This window comes from Leptopilina heterotoma, unplaced genomic scaffold (genome assembly GCF_015476425.1).
Source record: "Leptopilina heterotoma isolate Lh14 unplaced genomic scaffold, ASM1547642v1 Lhet_44, whole genome shotgun sequence".
Classification (NCBI taxonomy): Eukaryota; Metazoa; Arthropoda; class Insecta; order Hymenoptera; family Figitidae; genus Leptopilina; species Leptopilina heterotoma.
Window position 1 is genome coordinate 422,311 of NW_025111084.1, and position 12,770 is coordinate 435,080.

The 12,770-nt window shown below is 22.4% G+C and overlaps 2 protein-coding genes across 2 annotated transcripts; both read left to right on the plus strand.

Moving 5' to 3' along the window:
• The first annotated feature begins 1,467 nt into the window (after positions 1-1,467).
• Positions 1,468-4,859, plus strand: LOC122506832 (CLIP domain-containing serine protease 2-like). The gene is made up of 4 exons (XM_043619181.1): positions 1,468-1,519; positions 2,335-2,598; positions 2,767-3,050; positions 4,400-4,859. The coding sequence occupies exons 1-4, from the start codon at positions 1,468-1,470 to the stop codon at positions 4,742-4,744; spliced, it is 945 nt and encodes a 314-aa protein (XP_043475116.1). The 3' UTR covers positions 4,745-4,859.
• Positions 4,409-11,812, plus strand: LOC122506930 (melanization protease 1-like). The gene is made up of 10 exons (XM_043619364.1): positions 4,409-4,497; positions 5,047-5,215; positions 5,302-5,559; positions 5,785-6,053; positions 6,729-7,083; positions 8,574-8,591; positions 9,305-9,504; positions 10,323-10,617; positions 10,839-11,110; positions 11,406-11,812. The coding sequence occupies exons 2-10, from the start codon at positions 5,161-5,163 to the stop codon at positions 11,754-11,756; spliced, it is 2,073 nt and encodes a 690-aa protein (XP_043475299.1). The 5' UTR covers positions 4,409-4,497; positions 5,047-5,160; the 3' UTR covers positions 11,757-11,812.
• The last annotated feature ends 958 nt before the right edge of the window (positions 11,813-12,770 follow it).

Consider the following 12,770-nt stretch of genomic DNA (forward strand, 5'->3'; position numbering starts at 1 on the left):
TTGTTATTAAAATCGATTATTAATTATTAATATTGATAAATTTTAAAATTTCAAAACGAAAATTTAAGAAATAGTTATTAATTTCTATTTTTAATTATTAATATTGTTTATTAGTTTTCAATATTGATAATATTTAAAATTTCAAAATGAAAATTTGGAAAAAAAATAATATTGATAATTAATTATCAATATTGATAATTTTTAAAATTTGAAATTGAAAATTTGAAAAATAATTATTAATATCGATTATTAATTAATAATTTTTATTATTAGTTCTCAATATTAATAATTTTTCGAACTTCAAAATGAAAATTAAAAAATAGTTATTAATATCGATTTTTAATTATAAAATTGATTAATAGTTATCAATATTAATAATTTTTCAAATTTCAAAATTAAAATTCGAAAAATAGTTATTAATATCAATTTTTAATTATTTATATTATATTGATTATTAGTTATCAATATTGATATTTTTAAATTTAAAAATGAAAATTTGAAAAATCGTTATTAATAACGATTATTAATTATTGATATTGAATATTGAATATTAATTATTAATTATTAACATAAAATATCGAAAGATTTAATTAATGTATAAAAAAGTAATTGCTGTCAGTTTCGTAAAATATTTTTATGCGATAAATTGACAAATTTCCCACTAAAATTCATTCAAAATGAATAATTAGTATTTAACTATATGTAAAGAAACAAAAAAAAAAATCGAATTTCTATTTTTTATGACAATTTTTTGAGGAAAATTAATTTTTTCCACTGTAATTAACGAATTTGTGTCAAGGACATTTATTCAAGGACGAAAAATCGTCTAATTAATAACTTTGCTTTTTTCCACGAAAGAAAATATTATTTTATCAATCGTTTTCTTTAAAATTTATAAATTTTCCTTTTATTTCTCACGTTTCTCTAAACAATAATGTTTACCTATTGTTAATCATATTAATTATATACAACATTGTTAATTGTTAATTAAAGGAATGAAAAGTGTACAAAATATAAAAAAAAAATATTTTTTCTAATAAATTTTTTTAAAATTATTATCTTTTGATGTAATTATTTTCTGGAATTATTATTTTTAAGAAAAAATATATTTTTTTCAAGGCAAGACATTGCGAAATATGTATGTAAAATTAATATTTACTTAATTTCTTCTTTTTTTTCAATTATATTGAAAAAAAATTAACATCCAAACATATGTTTAAAAGAAATAATTTACATAATAATAGATTAAGGGAACAATTTATGGAAAACTTGCAAAATGTATACACAAAATACAGCTGTATCAATTTTTTAAATCAATTCGTAGAAAAAAATTTTTAATATTTCACTTATTTAAATTTAATAAACACGGATATGAATATATAGAGCAATTTTTTGGGAAAAATTTTTCATTTGAAAAAAACAATTTGCTCTTGAATTGTTTAAATAGTAAAAAAAATTATTTAAGCGATGTTTATTTTTTTACAACTTATTTTATTAATTTTCTATGATGTCGCTGCTCGTAAGTTTTTTTTTTATTTATTCTATTAATTTAAATTAAAAAAAGTTAGGTTATAATAAATTGAGAATTTTTCTCAATTGGGGGTTGTTCACAAAATACGTCATACACTCCTGGGTGCGAAGTATTAAAAATTGTCAAACTATGGAAAATGGAAAAAATTTTACATTTGGTAAGTAAATAAGTCACGTTCGTCACGTTATTTAGTCCAAAATAACGTGACGTCTGACGTAGTTTGTGAACGACCCTGATGAGAATTATTTTTTTCAAAATGTAAACACACTTACTTGGAATATTTTATTATTTTATCAATTCCGATGATTAAATCTCCTAAATCTTTTGTAAACTCGATTTAATACATTAAAGTTTCTTTTTTAATAAAGCCACATGTGACATTATTGAAAAACAATCAGAAATGTGTTCCAATGTCAATACGTGCACTGTGCAGTTTTTTAATTTAAATATCAATGACATGAAGTTGACTGAATAATGAACATAGCTGTATTACAAAAAACACATACCAACATTGTAGTGTGCTAATTTAAATTCATAATTTATTATCAGTTTTTAGTATTAAATTTATAAATAGAAAGTATTCAATTTATTTACAAGTGTTTAATGTAAATAAACATTTCTTTTTACCTACTTTCCCCCCTTTTTTATCTAATCATTTTGGTGATATAAATTTCGCGCCATATTTCTCAAGTTGGTAATACTATTTAAAATGACGAAACTTCTGTTATCAACTTCATGGTAGTTTACCAGATTTGACTTTTGAGTGATCAGAGGTGTAAACAAAAGTTATTATGTTTAATTAGAATATGAAAATGTACATTATTCGCCAGATGTTACGAATCACAGAAATTTGAGATTATTACAAGATGATATATGTGGATCGTACTCGGAAAATAAAATCATCGGTGGTACATTTTCTGGAATTTATGAATTCCCATGGATGGCTTTTCTTGGAAGAAAATTAGCACGTGATGAAAGTTCTAATACTGAATTTTTTTGCAGCGGCACAATAATTAATGAACGATATATATTGGCCGCTGCACATTGTATTCAACCACTTTCTCCACGTAAGTAATTGAAAATTAATAATAATACATTTTTTTTTTTGAAGAAAATTAACATATACAATAGGGAGAAAATTAATGTAAACAATTGGGAGAAAGTTTATGTAAACAATTAAGAAAAAATTAATAATTTAATTAAATTAATTAATTAGTTAATTAAATGAATTACAGATTATTTTATAAGTGAAGTAAGAGTTGGAGAGCACGATACAAATAGTCCGAATGATTGTCAACAATTTTATAATCCGGTGATTCGTGATTATGTAATTCAATGCACAGGAGGTTTTATGACTTATAGAGTTGAGCAGATTTTTATTCACAGAAATTATTCAACAGATTCTCATATAAATGATATTGCACTATTGAGATTAAGCAGTAACATTGATTTTCAATATCGACACGTCAAACCCATTTGTTTACCAATTGGTACGGCTGCACAATTTTTAGGACAAAAGGTATTTAATTAATTTCAATATTATTTTATTTTAATAAATTTCGTTTATTATCATCAAAAGAAAAAATTTAAATTTAAATTAAGTGAAAAAAGAATTCATATTTAAATTCGCATTTTAAAATATTAAAAAAATAGCAAATGTATTTCATTTATTAAGTATTATTATTATGGAAATTAAAAAAAACTTGTAATTTTCAAATATAAATTACAATTTTTGAATAATTTCAGATTAAAAATTTAAAAAATTTAATTATTAACTAATTTAATAATTAATAATTACTAATTATTTTAAAAACTTTAATAAAATTCTTCCCAAGAATTCAATTATTTTCAATATAATTTCAATCAAATTTCTTAAAATAATTGAATTTTTTTTTAAATTAATTTGATTTTTTTTAAACAATGTTGTTTATTTAATAATTTTTATTGAAAATTTTGAAAGTACATAATTGAATTTTATGAAGAATTTCTTTTAAGTTTCTAAAATATTAGTGTTTGTTATTAATTGTGATTAATAATTTTATTATTAAATTTTATTAAAATTATTGACAGAAAATTAATTTCTTTAAAAAATTTTATTTGTTCTCGTAAATAATTAAAAATTTTTTGAAGATTTTCTTCAAATTTCGTAAAAATATTATAATTTTTGAAAATAATTTTCACTGAAAGTTTTGAAAATAATTTAAATTTACAAAGAATTTTATAAAAAAAACTTTTGAGCATAATTGAATTATTTAGAAAAATTTTATTACAATTTTATAAAAATAATTGAATTTTTGGGAAGAATTTTACAATTTATAAAAATAAATTCAATTGTTTTGAACAATTTTATCAGAATTGTTCAAAATAATTGAATTCAATTAATGTTTTTAAAAATAATTGTATTTTTTTCCAGAAATTTTATCAAAATAAAAATAATGTTGAAAATAATTGTAGCATTTTTAAAAATAATTGCATTCTTTCGAGAAATTTTATTAAAAGTTGTATTAAAAGTAATTTAATTCCTGCGAAAATTTTCTTGGAAAATTCCAAGAAAAAAATTTAATTAAATACTTTAAAAAATTTAATTCTCTTCCTAAATAATAAAATACTTTTCAAAAATTCAATCATTTTGAAAAATTTTGATGAAATTCTTTATGAGAATTGAAATATTTCCAATACAGTTTTAATAAAATTCTTACCAAGATTTCAATTAAGTATTTCACAAAAATGGATCTATTTTGAAAAATTTGAATAAATTTCTTTTCACTTAAGAATTCAATTATTTTAGATTCAAAATTTATTTAAAAAAAAAACTTTTTTTATTGTTATAAGATTAATATTAATGGAGAATTTAAAAATTTTTTTAAGGGCACTGCCTGTGGATGGGGAAAAACAAAAAATGCACCTGTGAGCACAATACTTCAGAAAGTGAAAATTCCTTTAGTGGCAAATAGTCAATGTTCTAGGTATTTCAGCAATATTTTCAATGCTTATAAGCAAATATGTGCAGGAGGAGAGGAAGATTTTGATACTTGCACTGGTGATAGTGGGGGGCCATTTCAAAATATTGGATTATATAATAATATGTACAGAATGGTTCAATATGGAATAATTAGCTACGGACCAAGACAATGTGGCATGAATGGGGTTCCTTCCGTTTACACAAATATTGCTGTTTACATGGATTGGATTCTAGATCATATGCGAGATTAATGATAAATTAGAATTATTCCATTTATTAAATTTAGTCACTTTTTTTATTAGCCACTAAATTTAATTAAAACCAAATATTTTAAAAAACAAATTGTACATTTTTTCTTAATTAGAAAATTAATAAAATTTTATTCATTTGGTAAATAATTTTTCAAAAGTATTTTATTGTTGGGGAGGGGGGTTAAAAAATTACCTTGATACATTTTCGAAACATGTAAATAATGGACCTGTATAAGTCTAGACGGGAGTCATTAGTGCTTGAATTGAACTTCACTTAATGATACATTTTATTTTCATTTCAGGACATTCGCATTTCTTACCTGAGGGGGTGAAGAACTCTTCAATTCACGAGTTATTTCTATTTTAATAAATATATAGATTTTATTTTTTTTTAAAACAGAATTTGAAAAAGTAAAATGAAATTAGAATTAATAATTTTCATCTTTTCGTTTGTTACAACTTTAGCTACTGGTAAGTAAAAAAATAATTTTTATATTTATGTCAATTTTTCTTTCTTTATTTTATGTCTTTAATTGAGAAAATATTTTTTTTTACAGAATTTACTCCGCCACCTCCAAATGTGACAAAACATGAAAATTTGAAATTTCTCAATCATGAATTGTGTGGACCAATTAATGAATTTAAAGCCTTCGGCGGTACGGAAGTGGAAATTTTCGATTTTCCATGGATGGCTTTATTGCAATACGAGGTTGAAGATGGAAATAAAACGTATTTGAGATTTTTATGTGGTGGATCGATAATCAGCAGTCGATATATTCTCACAGCTGCACACTGCGTCAAATATTCGCATAAAAGTAATATTTTTTCATTAATATTAATATTTTTTTTAATAATTAATTAAGACTTTTCACTTATATTCAAGAATTCATCTAATTTCCAAAAAAATTCATTTCAAACTTTTTGATAAACTGAATTGTTCAGAATTTTTAAATTTGTTTCCAAAAATTTTAGCTGCACAATATTTAAGAAAAATTATTCTAACTAAATTGTAATTAAACATAAATATTTTTCAATTACAGATGTTTATTTGAAAACAGTCAGATTGGGTGAACATAATTTGAATACAGATCCTGATTGTGAAATAAGTTACTACACAGGGACAATGTGTGTGGAAAAACATCAAGAATATGAAATTGAAATAATACTTCCACATCCGGAATATTCATCAGTTCATTCGGGGAACGATATTGCTTTATTGAAATTAAAGCAGGATATTGATTTTACAGCAATTAATATTAAACCAATTTGTTTGCCCATCGGTCGTGCTTCGTATTTACGTCAAGAAATGGTATTAACGATAATTCGAAAACTTTCATTAAAATTGAATAATTAATTTTAATTTCGAGTTTAATTTTCAATTCAATTTCAATTTTAAGTTTTTGGTTTTAAATTCAATTTCAATTTTGAATGCTCCACAAGTTCTGAACGTTTAAATGATCGAAATTTTTTGCCAATATAAATATTTTCAAAAATTATTATAAAAAGACTATTATAAAAAAGTAAAATCAAAATTAAACATCCAGAAACTTTAAATAATTTATTCTTTTTAATACTTGACGCAATATTATTGTAATAAAATTTTTATTTGAAGAAGAATTAAATAGATTTTGTTCTTTCGAGCGTTCAGAACTTTAAGGACATAATTTGGTTTTAATTTCAATTTTAATTCTAATTAATTTTGTTTTTAATTTCAATTAATTTTGAATTTAATTTTAATTAATTTTAAATTTAAGTTTAATTAATTTTGATTTTAGTTTTAATTAATTTTGATTTTAATTTTAATTAATTTTGATTTTAAGTAATTTTTATTTTAACTTAAATTAATTTCAGTTTTAATTTCAATTAATTTCAATTTTAATTAAATTTGATTTTAATTTAATTTTTGATTTTTAATTTTAATTGTAATTGTAATTTTACAACCTAATTCGAATTAGTTAAAATATGATTTCTCGCTTGAATGCAGGTGACGGTGAGTGGATGGGGACTGACAGAAACAATGTCATTCAGTGATAATTTACTGATGGTTCATCTGCCGGCAATTACGAACGAGGAGTGTAATAAAGCCTACCGACGTTTGCCGAAAAAAGTGAATATAAATTATAAACAAATGTGCGCTGGTGGTGTCAAGGGTCGTGACGCTTGCAGCAGAGACAGCGGTGGACCTCTACAAGCGCCTGCAATTTACAACAAAAATGTAAGATTTGTACAATATGGCATTGTTAGTTACGGTTACACGCGATGCGGAACCGAAGGAATACCTGGAGTTTACACGAAAGTTTCCTATTACATGGACTGGATTCTAGACAATATTGATAATTGATATTGATAATTTTTCTCCCAAGGAAAAATTATATTCTAAATTCAATTTTATTTATATATATTTTTATTTATTGAGTTTTAAATAAACAAATTTTTCTATTTTTTAAAAGAAACTCGGCATTTTTCGAATTCATTCGATTTATTTAAGAAATTCATTTAAAAAAAATTCATTTTAAAAATACAATCAAAAAATTCGTTTTGAAAATTCAATCAAAAAAATTAATTTTGAAAATTGAATTAAAAAATTCATTAAAATTATAAATTTTATAAAAATTCTACAGAGGCGTTGCCAGTGCCTATTGAACTTTTATTCATCTTGCACCGATGCAAATATTCGCGATTTATTATTTCCTTAATGATTCTGCAATATTTTCTCAATTATATCGATAATTAATCTTGACTAAAAACTACAAAGAAAATTTTTTTTTCTAAAGTCTAAAATTACGTTTATAGAATCAATGGAATTGATTATAAAATTAATTTCTCTTTATCTGAAAGTTAATTTTATCAAGTTTGTGTCAACTCTTTGGTGTATATATAATATTTCAGTCTTGATGCAAACTTTAGCACGAGTACAAACTGCAAACACGTTAGTTTACAAATGAACGGTTCACGGTCAAGTTGCACTCGATTAATTGCACGTGAAAATTATAAATAAGCACAGAAAAAGTAATTAAAATCTTTTTTAAAGTGACAAAAATAGAATTTATCGAGATAGACAAATTTTCTTTCCAAGTAATGAGAATTTTCATTTTTCTTTTCAATTTGATTTCTCAATTTTTGCACTCAGAGAATAATAAATTTAATATTTAAATGAAATTTATTAATTTCAGTATTTAAAGTATTAAAATAATTTCCGTCTTTTAAATTATAAAATTACTTTCAATATTTAAATTGAAAAATTAATTTCATTATTTAAATTAAAAGCTTAATTTTAATATTTAAATTTAAAAAATTAATTTTCAAATTTAGAATTTTATTTAGAATTCGAAATTTGCAATTTAAAAAAAATTAAAATTATAATCAAACTGATGAGATTTCATAAATCTGTGGTTGATAATGATTAACAGGAAAGTTTCGGTGGAGAAAAAAAAGTGATAGTGTTATCAAAATATTGTAAGTTTTCTAATATAAAATAAAAATTAATTTCGTTGATTCACATTTAAAAGCGTCTTTATCAGTTATATACTTAATTAGAAAATTATAATATTCACTGTGTGATTTTATCGTCTTCATTTCAAACAATTCAGAAAATTTTCTAAACAAATCAAAGCAAAAGTTTCCTCGAAAGGAAATAAATAAACAAGACTGAAAATTAAAATACGCAATAACAGTGCTAAAAATGTTTATTAATTAAAAATTCATTTATTAGAAAATGATCAAGTAAAAAAGAATATAAAAAAATAATTATCATAAGTCGCAGCAAAGAAAAAAAAAATTACAATGATTTTGAAAAAAACTTTACCGTTAACAATTATTTTTTTCTTAGCTCACATTGTTGTTGGAGGTAAGTTCTGACTATTGTTATTTATTTGTTTAGAATTTAATGAAAGCATTGAAATTTTTTTTTATTGAAATGGTAATGAATTCAAAAATTTAGAAATTACAAAAAAAAATACCTAATACCTACTGCAATTAATAATTGAAAATTTCCAAAAATAATACCAATTTTTATTGAATTTCCATAAATAATAATACAAATTTTTATTTAAATTAATTTCTAAAAGAAATAGAAATTTTTTTATTTTATTTCCAAAAATAACATGAATTTTTCTTTAATTTTCAAAAATAATACCAATTTTAGTTTAATTTAATTTCTAAAAATAATACAAAATTTTTATTTTTATTCAATTTCCAAAAAAAAAGAAATGAATATTCATTAAATTTCTAAAAATAATAATTTTTATTCAATTAATATTTCAACCATTAAACTCAACCGGTTTTATTACTCTTTTTTTCTTGAAATTTATTTATTTCGTATTTTCATTTTATTTTATTTTATTCAATTTGCATCTGTTGAATATACTTTATAACTGGTTTTTATAATTACTTTCGAGGATTTAAAGATGCTTTCAATAGTTAAAAAACAGCATTTTTGTAAATTGTAGCAATTTTTCCAAAAAGAAATTTTTAATTTCGCATTTAATTAATTTTGGAAAAAATTATTAACTTTTTTTTATATAATATAAGAAAGGACAGAGAGTGGTTTCTTTTGTTCAGAAATAATCATGTTTCCTGTAGAAGAATCCTGTCAAACATCATCGGGAAAGACTGGAATTTGCATTAATTTAAATAAATGTGATGCCTTATTGGACACTGTAAAAAGAGATGGACTCACATCACAATCAACTTTACAACAATTGCATCGATCAATGTGTGGTTTTGAAGGAAAAATTCCTAAAGTTTGCTGTGAAAGTCAGGTAATGTTTTTTTTAAATAGATTTTTTTATTTAATAAATTTACAATTATAATGTTATAAGAAAATTTTTTTTGTTCGAAAAATTTACAGAATTAAATTCGATGACGTTAATTAAAAAATTTATTGCATTCGACGATGTTATTTTAAACAATTAAATTCAGTGACGTTATTTAAATAATTAAATTCAGTGACGTTATTTAAATAATTTAATTCGATGACGTTATTTAAAGATTTTAATTATTAATTCAGGACTCGAACCAGTGAAAGTATTTAAAAATACGGATTAATTCTTCTTTAAATCGACTTTTTAAAAAAAATTAATTTCAAAATTCAATTATTTCTAAAAGTTCGAGCCCTGTTAATTTAATAAATATTAATTAATTAATAAAACAATTCGTAAAATAATTAAAATTAACAATTAAAATTATTAAAATTATTCAACAAGAGCAACTGAAATATTTGCGTAGAAAATAATGAAAATTAACAATTATTAAAATTTGTAATAACAATAAAAGAAAAAATTTTTCGTTTTTAACTATGCATTAAATTACACGATTAATGTGCCAGTAATTAATTATAATTTTATTAATTAACATTTTACTTGTAAAGTTTGTAAGTTTTTTTTTATTTAATAATTGTAAAGAATTATTCTAATTTATAATTGAATATCTAAATCAATTTTTAAGTAATAATAAGTAATTAAACATTCAGTTAAAAATAAGATCAAATTTTTATCGAAGTTTTTGAGTTATTTTTAATTATTAAATTTTTAAATTGAAATAATTCCTTTTGGTTTAATTGTAAATTTTTTTTTTACAGGAAACGATAGCAGTAGAGCAGCCGAACAGAGTGGCGGAGGTACCAATAATGATACCAGATCCACCGAACGTGACGCAGCATCCAAATTTGAAATTATTGGATTTAGATTTATGTGGACCAATAACAGAACAAAAAATTGTCCGCGGCAATCGAACGGGAGTTTTGCAATATCCATGGATGGCATTAGTTGCTTATAAAATTGGCGATAACCCACCAGAATTTCGTTGCGGTGGTACAGTTATTAATAAACGTTACATTCTCACAGCAGCTCATTGTTTAACTGATCTTCCAAGCGGTTGGTACATTTTTTTTTTACAATTTGAATATTTAAATTAATTACTAATTTGATTTACAATATTTCAATATTTAAATTGTTTCCTAATTAGATTTACAATTTGAATTTAAATACCATTTAAATTAAAATTATTTTCTGACTACATTTACTAATTAAAAAAATATTTATTAATAATTTTAGAAAACAATTATTGACGGTTTAGTAATAAATATCGTTTTCAGGCTTCAATGTAATTGGAGCGAGGGTGGGAGATCATGACACGAGCAAGGAGAGAGATTGCGATGTCGATAAATATGGAATGGAAATTGTTTGTGCCGAAAGATATCAGGATTTTGGCATGGAGAGCAGTCACATTCATCCGGAATATAAAAAGGCAAAATTACAAAATGATGTTGCCTTGATAAGACTCGATAATGATATTGACTTTCGACCCGCGAACGCAAAGCCAATTTGTTTACCACTCAGTCCAGCGACAAAAATTACACAAAAAAAGGTTAATTAATGTTTCAATTCAAATTTTCTAAATTTAATTTTTGAAAGAGAGTTTTTCAAAAGAAATTTTGGAAAAAATTATTTTCGTAAAAAGTTATTTAAATTTAAATTTAAACATTTTTTGGAAAAACATTCTTGAAATTAAAATTTAAAGGTAAATAGTTAAATTGTTTACATTAAAATTAAAATATTTTCGAAAAGAAATTTCCAATAAATTAGATAATAATATTGGAAATTTTTTTTTTTTTAAATTTGAAACGTAATTTTTGAAAAAAGAATTCTTTAAAAATTTCCAGGTAACGGTTACTGGATGGGGAATCACGGAAAATAGAACAACAAGTGAAGTATTGCTTCATGTGAAATTAAGTGTCGTGCCAGTGGAGAAATGTGCGGAAAATTATAAAAGTTTTGCACAAATTAATTATAAGCAAATGTGTGCAGGCGGAAAAGATGGAATGGATTCGTGTCTTGGCGATAGTGGAGGACCACTTCAAAGTGCCACATTGTATAATGAAAAAGACGCTCGATTTGTACAATTTGGTATTGTTAGTTTTGGTCTGAAAATTTGTGGCGTCGAAGGGTATCCCGGTGTTTATACACGAGTCGATTATTACATGGATTGGATTCTCACCACCATGAGGGACTGATTTTTATCAAAAATTTCCGCATTTTTATATATATAAATCTTCATTCTACCAGAAAATTACGAAAAAAATTCATTTTTTAGAAATTTCCACAACAATTTTTACAAAATATATTTAACTTCGTTTAATTAAATTTCTTTTTTTTGGTAGAAATTTCTCGATTTTATTCTTCTACTTTTATTTTTTACTATCAACTTTTAGTTTCTATTTTTCTATTTTAATTTCCTGTTATTAATTTTGGCTTTTAATTTTTAGTTTTGTTTTATTTTAGATTTTTTGTTATTAATTTTCACTTTCAATTTCTATTTTCGTTCTATTTTCAATTTTTCTTCTTATTTTTTTGCTTTTAATTTATATTTTTGTTCTATTTTCATTTACTGTTATTAATTTTCTATTTTAATTTTAATTTTTGTTTTATTTCCGATTTTTCGTTATTAATTTTCGCCTTCAATTTCTATTTTCGTTATATTTTCAATTTTTCTTCTAAATTTTCGCTTTTAATTTTTATTTTTGTTCTACTTTCAATTTTCTATTATTAATTTTCGCTTTTAATTTACATTTTTATTCTATTTTTGATTTTATTTTATTCATATTCACTTGTAATTTCTAGTTTTGTTCTATTTTTAATTTTATTACTTTTTTTACTTTTTATTTAATTTAATTTTAATTTTAATTTATATTGTTGTATAGAAAACAGTTTTTTTTTACAGAAAACTTTCTTTTGGATAGAAAACAGTTTTTTTTTCGTACAGAAAACTTTCTTTTTGATAGAAAACAGTTTTTTTGTACAGAAAACTTTTTTTTGATAGAAAACAGTTTTTTTTTTGGCTAAAAAATTATTATCATTTGTAAAAAGCTGATTAATAATTTCGGTGAAAATTTTTTACACGACTTCTAAAAATTCTACGAGTAATTTATGTTCCAGGGTAATTATTGGAAAAAAAAGAAGAAAGAATTTTCTAATTTTTCGAGTATTTAGACGATTTATAACTCAACTGATTGCACATTTCTCGTATT

Excerpts from the sequence above, each read along its gene's own strand:
- LOC122506930 (XM_043619364.1), top strand. The coding sequence starts at position 5,161 with ATGAAATTAGAATTAATAATTTTCATCTTTTCGTTTGTTACAACTTTA. Across the intron at positions 10,618-10,838 it reads TTTAACTGATCTTCCAAGCG|GCTTCAATGTAATTGGAGCG; the intron begins GTTGGTACATTT and ends TATCGTTTTCAG. Across the intron at positions 11,111-11,405 it reads CAAAAATTACACAAAAAAAG|GTAACGGTTACTGGATGGGG; the intron begins GTTAATTAATGT and ends AAAAATTTCCAG.
- LOC122506832 (XM_043619181.1), top strand. The coding sequence starts at position 1,468 with ATGTTTATTTTTTTACAACTTATTTTATTAATTTTCTATGATGTCGCT. Across the intron at positions 1,520-2,334 it reads TTTCTATGATGTCGCTGCTC|AATATGAAAATGTACATTAT; the intron begins GTAAGTTTTTTT and ends ATGTTTAATTAG. Across the intron at positions 3,051-4,399 it reads CACAATTTTTAGGACAAAAG|GGCACTGCCTGTGGATGGGG; the intron begins GTATTTAATTAA and ends AATTTTTTTAAG.